We start from the raw sequence: 15,492 nt of genomic DNA on the forward strand, positions 1-15,492 counted from the left end.
GGGGGAGGGGGAAGAAAGAAGATATGCCAGGAAGAGTTTATCAAAGCAAGACTGAATTAACTTCATCTACTTTCACTTGACCTTCAGACTGGCATGCTAGGAAGCAGGGCATGGTTTGTTTACCTACCCATGGTTCCAAAATTTCAAAAATCCCTATTGAGACTGTAATTAGATTTCTCTCCTCTCAGAGTCATGTCTCTGATCAAGACTTTCACTTTAAATATATACAAGGAGGCAGTTGTGTGGTGAAAGAAGTGTTCTAGAAATCACCATGCAAGATGCCTTTAAAAGGTACTCATGGAGGCTGGGCACAGTGGCTCCTGTATGTCCTTTCAACTACATGGAAAATGGCTATCAACAGGATTGTAAGTTTAAGGCTAGCCCAGGCCAAGTGTTAGCAAAACCTTTTTCATTTACCAATAACCTGGGCATAGTGGTGTAGTGGTGTAATCCTAGCTGTAAGGAGAATTAAATAGGAGAACTTCATTTTAGACCAGTGCTGGACAAAACCACAAATCCTTATTTGAAATGTAAAGCAAAAAGGACTGAAAACTTGGCTCAAATGGTAGAGTGCCTGCCAAGATAGCATATGACCCTGAATTGGATCCCTAGGAAAAAGAAAAGAGAGGGAAGGATGAAAGAAGGGAGAGAGAGAAAGTAAATAACAAGGAAAGGAAGAAAAAAAGGAAGGAAGGAAAGAGAAAAGAAGGAAGGAAACAGAAAGAAAAAGAGAGAGGAAGGAAGTTAGGAAGGAAGGAGAAAGAAAGGAATAAATCAAGGAAAGACAAAGAAAGGAAAGAAGAAGGGAAGGAAGGAAGGAAAGAAAATTCAAATACTACTTAAACTATTTAATGGAAAATGGAGAAAAATAGTGAACTCCCTGCTTTAGGCCCGATTGCTTCTGCATATGTGACTACCAAAAGGTAGTGCAGGAAATACATCCCTAGAAATCTATTCCTCTTGTTGGAATGGAAACAAATGTCAGACAACTCAGGTAAACCTGACACACAGGGAAGAAATCCAGTGTCCTAAGTGGCTCTTCCAAGTCCCTTTTCCTGTATCACAGGATCCTCACCTTACCAAGTTCCTCTACTGCAACTCTATAGGGGTCCTTGCATTTTGGCTTTTGTGTTATCCTAGTCTGTATATAAAGTAAGCCCCTCTGTTCCTGTCTCAGCTCCACCCGCTCAGCTTTGCCATCTACCTCTTCCCCATTTCGAGATTCACTACCTGGCAGGAGAAGAAGCCAGATTAAACTGTACTTTTTATGTCCCTAAATTGTTTTATTTCTTCTATGTAACTACAGTATGTGATTTCTACCGTCTCTCCAAGGAGACATCCCTCCCCTAAATTCTAACATTTCATTTCCCTGCTCTTGTTTTTCTCTCCACCCCCTGCGGTAATATTCATTACCTCTCCTTCTGACCTAACTCCCTCATGTTCTTTCTCCCTCCTTCTCCCTCCTTTGCTTTCTCAGTCTAATTATAACTTAGCTCAGAATACAGATTTCAAGCTAATGAAATTGTCTTTAAACACACCTCCAAACTCCAACTGTTTACCTCCCTCTGAGTTGAAATGAATAAAGTTTTAATATATTTGTTTAAAACTCACTAAACTAACACAATCATATAAAGGCATGTGCTTTATATGCACTCTTTTCTGGCCTTCTTCAAGGGAGAGGGTGAACTTTTCTAACAAAATCTTGCCCATAGGGGAAGAAATATATATCATGCCCCTTTACCTCCTGGGAATTATGATGAAGTCAAAGAATGAAGCAAAGTCAAAATAAATCTCCCATCTTTTGAGCAAAAGAGTAAATAATAACAATGTATCAATATTTGTCAAGGTCAACCTTTATTTTTTTGCCACAACCCAGTGTAATAGTCTTTGCAGAGTTTTGCTGAGAAGTTATGAAATACTGATAAGACCCGTGAATGCGATTTGCACACAAGTGATCTTTTGTAAAATAGAAATTGCCAAGTGAAAATGAATTCCCTTTCTACTCTGCAGCAGAATTCATAGACCCTTTCCTTGAGACTATTCTTCTCCCTGGGGCTGTGATATTTACACATAAACTTGAATTTTAATGCAATATTTATCTAAGTAGATACAGCCAAATTTGAAGTTGATGCTCTAGATTTCCTGTATTTCCCTTATGATTCTAGCTCCTTGATCTATTTAGTGATGTTTAAGATAGGGAAAAGAAATTATCACTGCATTTTGTCACTGCTTATGGATTTATTATTCAAATGATCTTAAATTCAGTAAAACTGTTTAAGTCAATAAATAAATGGTTTGTTATTGATGGGGGAGACTATCTGGGAAGACGAAGGAAACCTGTGGAAAACCAGAGAACATGAGGAGGGAAAATATGATCCAACTACAAGGCTTACATCTCTAATATCATAATGAAACCTCCTATTTTCTACAATTAATATATGGTAATAAATATCATACTGAAGACAATGATGTCATCATCGTATTACAAGTACTACCACCATCACCAGACAAGCCTTGTGTAATTTAGAACCCAATTACATTCTTAGAGAAGAGCACTGGAAAATTCTCCAACATACGTTAAAGAATGCAATGAATCCCAGTTCATGTTCAAATGTGCTAATTATTGGATACTATACCAAGGATAAAACAGCATAATCAAGTGCTTACAGACATGCAAAACAGGTAAGCAAAAATATTTTGTCCATTTTACATTGACAAGCAAAGCTGAGCAAAACAACAAAACAAATCAACTCCTAACATAGGGAATTACAGAGCAAAGAAGGAGCAAACTTGTCTAATTGCAGAACCCACTACTCTTCTTCTCCTCCTCCTCCTTCCTTCTCCTCCTCCTCCTCCCCCTCCCTCCTCCTCCTCCCCCTCCCTCCTCCTCCTCCCCCTCCCCTTCCCCCTCTCCCTCCTCCTCCTTCCCCTTCTCATCCTCCTCCTTCTTATTGTTGTGCTAGGACTAGAGCCTGAACTAAGGACTTGGGAAGTCTCCCTTTGAGTTGTCTCTCAAATTCAGTGCTCTGTCTCTTGAGCCATATCTTCATTTCTGGCTTTTGGGTGGTTAATTAGAGACAAGAATCTCATGGATTTTTCTGCCTGGTCTGGCTTTGAATCATAATAATCAGCTCTCAGCCTCCTTGAGTAGTTACGATTACAGGCCTAAGTCACTGGAGCCCAGCAGAATCTACATTCTTAGCCTCGGTTCTGTTGTGTCTTCAGGAATCTAGTCATGGTCTAACATCAAGCACGGGGCAACCCTTGATCCCATATTTCAATGAGAGTTATCAATAAGTTGATATTAAGAGTATGCACCACTTAGCTTCTTACTTGTCTCTGCTCTCTCCTTTTCCTAATTTGTTCTATTAATCAGAATTCCAACACTTTCTTCTATATTAGATATATCCTATATGGTATCCGTAATCTTTCTTGTTAGTTATAATTAAAAGACCTAGCTTGGTTGACAATATCCAATGATACTTTAGCAGAGGTTTTAAGTGAATATTTCGAATAACTTTTGGATTACATGTTTGTTATCATACATCCTTGCCTACATGGACATAAAATCACTTCTGGCTTTTTCTACTTACCTCAACGTATTTAATGCTGATTAATATGTCTCCATTCTGAAAATACTCAAAAATGTCAATTAATATTAAGAAGTTTACTATTTGCTGTTAGTATTTTCTGGGCATACTTGCTTTGTACTTTTCCAGAATTTTATTACTGGAGTTATTGTTCATTTTTTAATGTTGCTATTTACTCTTGTTTTAGCTAAGTGTTTCTACAACTTAGGCTTCATTTCATGGCCGTAGTTATGAGAAAATGCAGAGCAAACAGGAAATACTTGCATAGGCTTCAGTCAACATGATTGTAAATGCACTGACAAGCCTGTTTCTTAGAAAGTAAAACAATCAAATAAGAGGTCAACGTAAGTCTGTGCTTTGTAGTAACTAAATGAAAATCGACATTTACTCCACTCCTTTTGATCTTAATTAAATATGTTACTTTTTGCAAGAACAAAGGCAGCACCAGGTTTAATATCTGTCTAGGATTATGAATCATTTGAATGCTGCTTGTTTTCTATGCTGGGAAAATATAAAAGTCTGGGAAATTGAAATATTGTTCCTGGCTGGGTTGTAAAGTCAAGCCTCAAAACTAACTCCAGTGCACTTTCTTAGCCTGGTGGGATACACAGGCACGGGTGAAGAAAGGAAAATGTTGAAGAATGTTTCCTTACCAGAATGTTTGGAGCAAATAGAAAAGTCGTGCTCATTAGAGCCTATTGTGAACGCCAACAACATTCTGGGAATTCCTATTCATGCCCTGGAAACTAGAAGAGGCGAAATTGTGGATCGTCTAGTTCAAGCTTGTGATACTGGCTTTCTTTCTTTTTTTTGGTAATACTGGGGTTTGAACTCATGCCCTTTGAAAGGTAAACACACTCATGATGATCCATACCTCCAGCCCTATGTTCATTGCTGTTGTTGGTTGGATGGTTATTGTTTTAAGAGAGGGTCTCACTTTCTGCCTGAGCAAGCACTGTGAGTCAGGACTGTGATCTTCCCTTTGTACCTGGGGTGACAGGCAGTGCCCACTGCATGTGCAGCCTACCTATGTTGACCGGGCGTTGCATGTACCTTTATGCCTGGGCTCTGCTAGAACTGGGATCCTCCCAATTTCAGCCTCCCACATAGATTAGGTGACAGGTGTACACTAAAGTATCTCTGTTCCTAAAGCGTTTTCTCAGAGCCCACGGAGCACTTTTTCTATGTGCTTTGTTTGCAGGTCTGCTGCAGCCGCTGTTCTAAGCTTTTCATTCAAGGCTAGTACTCTGCCACTGGAGTCAGAGCTCAAGTGATGATTGATTGGAGATAAGAATCTCATAGACTTTTCTTCCCCTGCTGGCTTCAAACTGCAATCCTCAGATCTCAGCCTACTGAAGAGCTAGGATTATAGGCGTGAACTACCAGCACCTACACTGGTTTGCTTTTTTTCTTTTTATTCCTACCATACATTCATGCCACATTCCTGTGATGGACTCTTGCCATGCAGGGCTCTTCCCGCTCAATTCTCAGAATAGATCTGCTCTGAATTACACAGGTCCTTTCTCCACTCAGATACTGCCCCTCACACATAACTGTCAGCAGAGATTCTTTTTGTTTGTGTGAGCAAATCAACAAAATATTTATGTTTAGAGATAAGACCGTTTCTCACAAAGCAATAATGATGAAGGTGCTTTGCATGGTCCCCACTTACAGGGGAATAAATGTGGCCTTCTGGAAACCAAGATCAACCGCAAATGCACTGAGCAGATCTCTTTGGCACAGGGTTTTTAAATGTCTTCTCGCTTCTTGCGGGGTATGAACATATGGACCAGCCATTTTCTCCTTTCTTTCAGATTCTGCCAGTGTGAACAGAATTGGGAACACATGGCAAAAACATATGACCCGTGTGAAATTTCCTATTAGGTGAATAAAATTCCCAACTTAGCTCTAACCCTATCAGCATACATATCTGCCTTTCAAACCGCGTGGTCGGCAAGAGTTGTAAATTTCTAGAGTAGAAAGCGTTGTTTGAGACCATCTGGTCTACTCCCACGTCCTACAGAGGTAGAAACTGAATTGCAGAGAGGCCGAGACTCCCCCGACATCTGCCTGATAATAAAACTAGCAAATAGTAAAAAGAATAAAGCTACCTGGTTGTAGGACCAAGATATTTACAGCTGTTCCTATATAGTGACACATGTGCAGATAATGATGTAAGTACACACATACTCACACATGAAGGGTTTAGCTGCATAGTTAGTTCTTCAGTAATCTCTGTTATGTATTAGTTAAGTTCTTTAGTAACCTGTGTCACTGCTGTATGTACTTTCTGTTTTCCCCCTAATTAATGACATGTCCAATACTAGATGTCTCTCTGCTATTAATTGATATATGCATCTTCTTCTTGGTATTTATTCTTCCTAAAGCAGAACCAGAGAGAAGGATTTTGGAGTAGTCAATCTAGAATGCAATCCCAGGAGGTAAGAATAAAGAAGAAAAAAGGAGCAGAAACTGTGATGAGGTTTTGAGCTTCAGTCCTCCTAGAGATCTCTAAGAAACTACCAAAACAAAATGTGCCGAAGAATTTAGTTCACAAATAGCAGAAGACTGTGTCATGAACCATCCATTCATATTCATATTGGCTAAGGATTGCTACCAAGAAGGTGGCCAGTCTGTTATAGCTTCTGGTGCTTGTGATGTCAGAGAATGGCATGGGGCAGGGAAACAGAGGGAGAAAATTCTACCTCCACCTCTGGGTACAAGATAAACATGAAAGAGGAACTATGGTAGTGAGAGTTCCTAATATTTATCCAGCCATCCTGGCCCATTTAAATAATTTACACATTGAAGCCTAATATAGAAAATGTCATGACATGATAGTCAGCTTTCTCATGGCAACAAAAACTTAGCTGACAAAAATCAATGCAGAGTTAAAAAGCTTGGACTCCCACTTTGAGAGTTTCAGTCCATGGTTATTTGGACTGGTTGCTTTTCGGCCTGTGCTGAGGTAGTACTATGAAGGTCACTTCATTGCACTGAAGAGGAAGGGGGGAAGGGAAGGAGGGAGAGGAAGAGAGGGATAGGGAGAGAGAAAGGGAAAGAGAGGAAGAAAAGAGGAAGAAGAAAGGGAGAGATACAATGAAACAGAGAGGGATAGAGAAAGGGAGAGGAAGAGAGAGAGAAGGAGAGAGAGAATGAGAGAGGAAGAAAGGAGAAAGAGAGAAAAAGGGGGAGAGGGAGAAACAGGAGAGACAGAGAAAGAGGGAGAGAGAGGGAGAGGGAGAAAGACGGAGAGACAGAGGGAGACAGAGAGAGATAGAGGGTGAGAGAGAGAGACAAAGGGAGAGAGAGAAGGAGAGGGAGAAAGAGAAGGGGAGAGAGCGAGAGGGTGAGGCAGAGAGAGTCAGAGAGACCAAGAGACCAGGAGAACATATTCCTAGGTCATGACCCATTACTTTCTCCAACATTCTCAAGTTTCTACTGCTTTCGTTGGCTCCATTAAGCTATGATTTCATAAATGGCTAGACTTCCCAAACTCTCATCTCCTCCATTAACCCTACCTCTGAGCACTGCTGTCCTTTGGGTCCAGCCTCAGGAAACATTTCTGATCTAGCCCATATCAAATAGATTCATCTCCTAGGTGGCTCTTAATACTAGTTAAGCATAAAGATAAGTCCAGATGACATGATGTCCACAGCACAACGTGAGAGATATGAGCTCTGTTTCTCAACCATGGTCATCATGGGATTTTCACTCATTTGATTCCTATTTACTGAACAGCATAGGCAGCATCTAAATGCAGGGGATATAGTAGAGAACTAAAGAACAATTGAGCAAAATAGCTTACCATTCGGATATTTGTTTAAAAGAACCCTGAAGAAAAATTGAGCAGTAGAGAAAGGAGTAGGCTACATCAGAGAAAGGCAATGCCATCGATTTAATTAATTTACAGTGTTTAGAAAACACATCACCAATGAGGTGATATGGGAGAGATCCCTAAAGAATTTAGAGGGTGCATCACAGAGAGTGCTTAAGGGAAGAACTTCTTGAAAAATAAAAGGGCAATGCAAAGGCCCTATGGTCCGAGTATATATGGCATCTCCTCACAAATCATGAGGCCACTTTGGTTTGCTATGTAGAAGCCATTATTTTCACTTGTTACTACTATGTCAATGTTAAAAAACATGAGCCTGGACACCAGTCAGTCACATCTATAATCCAAGCCACTCAGGTGGCTGAGATCTGAGGACCACAGTTCAAAGATAGCCCAGGAAGGAAATTCCATGAGACTCTTATCTCCAATTAACCATCAGAAAACTAGAAGTAGTACTGTGACTCAAGTGGTAGAATGTTCACCTTGAGCTGAAGAGCTGAGGGACAGCACCCAGGCCCCATGACCAACCAAGAGAGAGAGAGAGAGAGAGAGAGAGAGAGAGAGAGAGATTATGCATAAAAAGTTTCTCAAAACACTGGAAACTGGGAACACAGAATTTACACTGGACACTGGTGTATACCTTTGTGGGACCTATTTTCTCTAATTTTTGACAGTCATGACCATTGAATGGTATAATTTCCTATCTTTCAGAATGTTTCACTCATGTGCTGACTTTCTTGCCCTTTTTGGTAATTAGGTATTGTGAATCTAGGTTTAAATTACTTAAGATGTGAATTAGTCAAGTTTTCATTAGATTTTTTTTGTGGATGAAGGTTTGGACTACTGGCACTAGTATTCTTTAAAAAAAATGCTAGAGAAAAAAATCTAGCACATTTGTAAAAGAGAATAACATCTCTGGTTATAACAAATATGGCTAGCAATTCTCTCTAATAATTATTAGACCTTAAAAGATGCATCCCTGTTTATATGTTTGAATCTTCCATGCTATTTGAGGAAAATAACCAGGGAAAGAAATACTTGAGAGACAACAATTACGATATAATAGTAACTAATGTCCTTAAGAAACTCACCAAGCAATGCAAGACCAAAGGAGTATAGAAAAATTGTGGATGACATACAAAAAAAAGAAGAAAATGAGCAGTTAACCAAATCTGTTCAAAATTCATAGTGTTAAATGTTATGGAAATGAATAAACTCAAGACACATAGCAAGAAAACAAAAACATTAATTAAGGCTTGACTTTACCTACACCCAAAGAGCCATATGATGAGAGAATAATAATATCATGCAAAACAGTTCTCCCTAAACATCTAATACACCAATTCCCTACAAACAGCTTAGTAAATAAAAAGGATAGAAGTACAGTCTTAAATTAGAATTCTAAATTTTACAAAACAAAAGAGATGAACGGTGCTCTTGATTTTTCTACCCTTTAATTTCTTGAGATCTATTCAAGCAGACAAGGTTTAATACACACATTACTGTAGGCAAATACTGGACAATTGGATTACTCTATGAAAACCATTTTTATACCATAAACATTGTGAGAAATTAAAATTACAAATCCTCAGGTGAGTTCTTTATAGGGTCAGGGACAGGGGAAAATCAGCCAAGAAATAAAAGCTAGGACATTTTATGGGAAGAGGGATATAGATTCTGCAGAGAAGAAGATAAATAACATTTTTAAAAGAGATGCCAGGATGTTCACAATCATGACATAGTGAGTGTGTTGTCTATTCAATCAATCAAGGCAAATAATTTGAAGGTCATGTATTAACAGATTTTTACAGTGAATGGCAGGTTCCATGGAGATAAGCAAAGAAAGAATGAAAATCCTGCTGGGAAGGTGGCTCAGTGGTAGAGCGCTTGCCTTGCATGCCTGGGGCCCTGGGTTCAATTCCTCAGCACCACATAAGCAAAAAGCCGGAAGTGGCGCTGTGGCTCAAGTGGTAGAGCGCTCGCCTTGAGCTGAAGAGCTGAGGGACAGCGCCCAGGCCCAGAGTTCAGGCCCCACAACCAGACCAAAAAAAAAAAAAAAGAATGAAAATCCAAATCACCAACATGAACTTGCCTACTGCCTACATGGATGGCACAGCTAAAAGATTGCTCCGGGATCAGAATCACAAGTGCAAGCTTAAGTTTGAATTCCAGCTTTCCTCCTTAGAGGTGTTGTGACATTGAGGTAGTTTCTTAATTTCTTGATGCTTCCATAATAATTTAAATAGTGACTAGAAGAAACATGAGTCACAAATCCCACCTTGGGGTCATGGGAAATTGTCATGAATTTAACTGTATGAAGTGCTAATCATAGTACCTGACATGGTGACAAGGAAAATTGACCTATATATATCTTAGCACTATTATCATTAACTTTGATTTTATAATAATTGCAAATAGTCTGCCATGACAAGCTATCAGCAGCTTAAGAACTAAGCTAACAGGGACCTATATCAGCAGTCACTATGTCTGTCTGGCATGGTATTATATTCCCAGGTCAAAATACACAGCTGGCTCATTTCAAGGCACTGGGTAATATCTTAATAAAGTCACAATCAAAGCAAAGTGATTCCAAAAGTCATACTTGTATTATGTGGTTAAAAAATGTACCTATTTTTAGGTATGTCTCTTTGACTTGATACTATGAGTAATAAAATAGGTCAACTAGATTGAGTTTTGAGAAGACCTGGAAAGATACATAGCATTCCAATGTGAGAACCAACTCCAGGACAAACTGGACTTCTGATGAACAGCACTTGAATTATACTTGTCCAGCACAAGGCTGACATCCCCCCAGGAAACAGAATGATAGACGGCTTGTCGGAACCTTTTAAAGCTCTTTTTTCCATGAGTTGACCATGAGTATATGGTGAAAAATAAAACAAAACAAAACCAAAATCAAAACCAAAAATACCTCTTGTCCCTTTGCTTTCTTGTTCCTCCAAAATTACAAGTGCACTGGACTGAAAAAGAGAAAGTCTACCAAAAGCTGAGACAATCTCCACAAAGACACTGAAAGGGCTTCTCAGATAAACTTCTATCCACTAACACCGAAGTAGGCAGCACTCCAAACTAGATGACCAGTTTTATTATCCAATAGCTCTGTGCAATTGAGCCCTGAGATGAGAAAAAGCAACAACAACAACAACAACTTTCAAACTAAATGATGGCTCAAACGATTCTAAAAGGATCAGATAGACAGGCAAAACATTAGTGTCTCTCTCTCTGGCTATACCGCCAGGAAAAGAGCCAGAGAAAGCCCACTGGGGCAGGCACATTCAACATTGTCAGCAAACGCTACTCAGAGCAACCCACGCTCTTATGATTTTATCACTGCCATCTAAAGCGAAGGCCCACTTTTGAATTAGTGTGAAATACCGTGGCATTTTTAAATCAAAAAAAAAAAAGTTTTGAAATGACACTCTACCTGCGAGGCACAACATGAAGGATTGCAGTACCAGCAGTTCCCATGGTAACCTCATCTTCAGCTTCCGAGGTCAAAGTGATTGCAAGTCCAATAACAGGTGAAGGGAATCGGTGCCTCTTTTAAAGTACAACCTTTAATCTGTGGGGGAGAAACAGACACATTACCATAGATTGGGGAATATTTTTCCTTATCGTCACTGCAAGTTTATCTTCATTGGAATGTAAGTAAAATTCACTGGTAGGAAACTATGTTTGAAGAATAAAAATCTTGTTAAGCTATAAAGCAGATGAGCATCTTTTTTTTTAATTCCTCTATGGTTTATTTTTATAGGTTCTATGGCTTGGATGTGACTTGATTGTGCCTTCCATACATGCACATGCTAGAATGTGGGCCATAATGCGTTGGAGTGGGAAGTGGTGGAACCTTTAAGAGTCATTTAATAGGAGGTCATTAAATCCTAGACAGTCCTGCCCTTGGAAGGGACTGGCCTAGGTCTCATGCAACCTGTGAGTGAATTGTCAGGAGACAGCTCAGTCCTGACTCCTCTTTGGATCTCCCTCAGTGCTCTGTATGCATTCCTTTCATGGTTTACCAAGAGGTCCAGGCCAGAGCTTACACTATAATGTGTCACCTTTCAGCCTGCAAAACTACAAGCTAAACAAACCTCTTTAGACATCCTAAGTAGCCCAGCTTCAGGCATTTTGTTCTAGCAAAGGAAACTGAACTTACCCAAAATACCATTAAAATGCATAATTCCAGTGCCCATTTAAGAAATCCTATAAATTGGGTTACTCTGGAAGAGCCCAAATCAGTGAAGAACAGCAGTGCTCCCATTACCCAAGAATCTTAAAACAGGGGGATTCTGTAGGAAAGAAGGCTACTTATTCAGTGTACACGAGTTACAAATCCTGTAGCCAAATGAGCAAGGTGGGCGGGCAGACATGGAGGCTCTAGAGAGCACAGACACATCCTCGCAGAACAGGACCTACACTCCAGCGAAAGCAGTGCAACGATGAAATAGCACTACACTCAGAGCAACCCTACAAGCTTTAAATATTGCAAGTCAGCTTCAAATACTTTTGAAACACAGTGTGATCCAAACATAGGCAGATTGCTCTCCCAGGTTGCAGGTTGGCAACCTGGCCTTAGTAAAGCAGAAAAGTCACCAAGCTTCCTCTCATCGGCCAAACCTTCCCCCATCAGCCTGCAGCCAGCCATGCACACATGCACGTGTGGAACTCCTCTGCTTCAGGGGCACCCATCCGGGTGAACACGGTAACATCTCATGTTCCAGGGAGGAGTTATGCATAGCCATCCACCTAACTGCAGGATAATGTGCCATTACTGCTGGAGAAGGAGCTCAGTGGTGGAGCACTTACCCAGCATGTGTAACATCTGGCTTTCACCCCAGCACCATTGTGTGTCCATCTGTCTGTTTAGGTATGTATATATGTATGTATGTATATATGTATGTAATGTATATATCTATTTACCTACCTACCTATCAATCTATCTATGTGTCTATCACTTATCTATCAATCTATATACATATTTATCTATTATCTATATCTACCTATCAACTATCATTCATCTATGTATTTATATATCTATCTATGTATATATGTATGCATGCATGTACGTATGTATCTATTCATCTATGTATGTATGTATCTGTCTGTCTATCTCCATGGGGTCTGAAAGTTGAACAGGAATCTGCCTATTCATCAATCCATTAAATAAGCAAGTCAAGCAAAATTCCTTAATGGGTCAGGAGACTGGCATTCTGTATGCAACTCAGGCAGAAACTACATCCCAGCCATGGCATCTTTCCCTGCCTCTTCCTCAAGTGTGTTTGGAGGAAAACTTCTTGGTTAATTAAGAATAAGAAATAGCTTTGAAAACATTTGAACCCTGCATATTACCAGATCATACTCTTACCACAAACCTGATACCTCTTAGTCTTTGTTTTAAAATAATTGACGTTAGTATTTAAGTGAAAGAATTCATGTGTATTTAGAGTGTACAATGTAATTTTTTTCTATACATCTATACGTAATGAGGGAAATCTAGTATATGTAAGCTCATATATAGGTGTATTCTCTCTTGTCTTGCTTTTTCTTTTGAGCAAAATACTGGGAGCAAATGCCAGTCTGATCAGAAGACATGGATAAACACAACATGGTTTAAGTGAGGGCTTTTAGCATTAATGTGTCCACATGGCTAGTGAGAAGCCTTTATGTCTATCAAGAGCCAACAGAAAGTAAAGTGGCATCATTAGGAAACTAGCCTTTATTTCGTGCCCTTTAATAGCTCAGCCTGTGATAAAGCCAGACTTAATCCGTTATGAAGACAAAAGACACCCTTAACCTCTGATCTGCTGACGTGGCTGCCTGAAAGCCGATGGCATCCCTAATTGGCCATGTTCAGATACTCTTCTGACATGCACAGTGATTAGACCATTTTAGATAAACAGGATGTGCTGATCAATGAAAACTATTAATGTCTTAAGCAAATGATCAGGGTATTAATAATTAATTTTGTGAGGGTAATGTCATCTTGGATCTGCGGATTGATCTACAACATGAGGCAGTTTCTCAACGCAATTAAAATTTGTTTTGGAAATGTTTCCAATTATATGATGCAGTTCATGATACGATACTATTTACAGTTCCCTCTCTGTGAAGAGCAGTGGATTTATAAGGATGGGGACATTCAAGAGTTCTACAGACATTTATTGGCATTTGGGAATGTGAGATTTACCCTCTCTGATTAGAAATAGTGGGGTTTTTGGGCAGCGGTCTGTTCAGAAAAGGCACAGGAGTTCAGAAGGGATGTGAGGATTCATGAACCTCATGCGGGACTGTGGTGAAGAATATGGTTTTATCATTTCTGTTTTCCCTGCCAGAGATCCAGGAAGGTACAAGATGAGCCGCGAGTTATGGCGGCAATAGATCACCCCCACAGCTTCGAGTCATCATCTTTACTTTATTGGGTGGTGGCTGTCGCTAAGGTAGTATACTCAGCACTAACTTTCAGATCTTGCCCAAGACTCATAAATCCTCTCCAGGAAGCCACACAATGGAACAGAATGTATTTGCTCTTCTGTGAGCAAGAAAGAAATGAATAACTGAGAACTGCATAAGATTATTTCGGGGGCACATTCCTACACAGAACAGAACTTCTTCTAACCTTCTAACCACTCAGACACACGTAATCTTAATGAAAATATCCCTATACATTAAGTTTGGGAAAAGAAACATGATCCAGTTTCCAATTGAGAGAATCCTTGGATTCCAGGAATATATAGAGGGGGGCCTGGACATCTCTCTCTCTCTCTCCCTCTCTCTCTCTCTCTCTCTCTCTCTATATATATATATGTATATATAGATATATTCATGGAAAACTTATACCTCCATATATACATACAAATATGTGTTTGTGTGTATATCCATGCAGACATGTATACATGTATGTATGCGCATATGTATATATACATATTTATGAATCTGTTTCTGTGCTCTGCTCAGTTAGAATTCTGCTGGTATTCAAATAGCACAGCTCAACAAGACAGTGTTTATTTATCACATGTTAGGAGCAGTGCTAAGTGTTGGGATGTGCAGAGGGGTATGGGCCTTGTCCTCAGTGAGCTCACAGTTTAGTTGGTGACAGAGATAAACAAGTCCGTCATTGTCATTCAGTGCCAAGTGTATAATAAACCTATTAAGGACAAGGTGCTAAAGAAGCAAAAATTATCTTGGATCTCAGGGCTGGGAGTTGGGGTAGGGGAAAGCGCTTCAAGAAAGCATTGCAGAAGGGCTCCTTGAACGCTGCCTTCAAGAATAAAGAACACACAGAGAAAAGTTGGGTGACAAAAGGAAAAATAACAAGTGAGTAGCTGTGAGCTTAGGGAGTAATCAGGTGATAGGGCTATAAGATGATGTCAAGTGCTCCCATCTAGTCACTCCCCAGCCACGGGACGCATCTGTAGAAGATCTACAATAACAAATGTCTGTCCATGCTGAGTTTACACATCAGTGGTGACTTAGGGAAGGCTCTGAGCATGGATACTGGCGCAGAGATGATGCAGTGGTCTTTGTTAATGACAGCCTAGCATAGCCCGAGGCCAGGAGTCAAGGGTGAGGGAACAGTAGGCATAAGCTAAGTCTGAGTGGAGTCCTCCATCAACCTTAATAGCATATTAGAGAATTTCGACTTGATTCTGAAGGCTAAGAGGAGAGAAGGAAAGCCTGTCATCAGGCGAGTGACCTTGAATAAATACCGTCTCCCTGAATGGAGTTTTGCATTACCTTCCATGTTCAGAAGCATAGAATATCTACTTTGCCTCTGCTTTTCTCCTCTAGTTAAAAGTTAATTACATTTCACGTATTAAGCACTCTTCCAATATATTATCACACATTTTTCAAGGTCTCACAGCAGGAAGACAAGGCAGCAAAACACTTGGAATTAGGTATGATGAATTCTTTCTGTCTGGTTTTGCCACTAATGATCTAGCTTTGGGAAAGCCATTTCATCTCTGTGAATGTGTCTGCTTGTCTGCAAGTTGAAGATCCCATCATGAGCAATTATCTTTCTTAGTCCTAAGGGGCTGTAAAGGCCAATTG

The 15,492-nt window shown here is 39.9% G+C and overlaps 1 protein-coding gene across 2 annotated transcripts in view; it reads right to left on the reverse strand.

The window, feature by feature from the left end:
• Positions 1-15,492, reverse strand: part of Cntn4 (contactin 4) — a 456,937-nt gene that overhangs the window by 398,932 nt on the left and 42,513 nt on the right. The window contains exon 1 of one of the 2 annotated variants that reach the window (XM_013010395.1): positions 10,871-11,031. In XM_013010395.1, coding sequence (XP_012865849.1) covers positions 10,871-10,925 — 55 coding nt within the window. In that variant the 5' untranslated portion in view covers positions 10,926-11,031. Of the gene's footprint in view, positions 1-10,870; positions 11,032-15,492 lie in introns of those variants that run through there. The other variant, XM_013010396.1, reaches the window with a different exon arrangement.

Source organism: Dipodomys ordii, unplaced genomic scaffold, assembly GCF_000151885.1.
Source record: "Dipodomys ordii isolate 6190 unplaced genomic scaffold, Dord_2.0 Scaffold12, whole genome shotgun sequence".
Lineage (NCBI taxonomy): Eukaryota > Metazoa > Chordata > Mammalia > Rodentia > Heteromyidae > Dipodomys > Dipodomys ordii.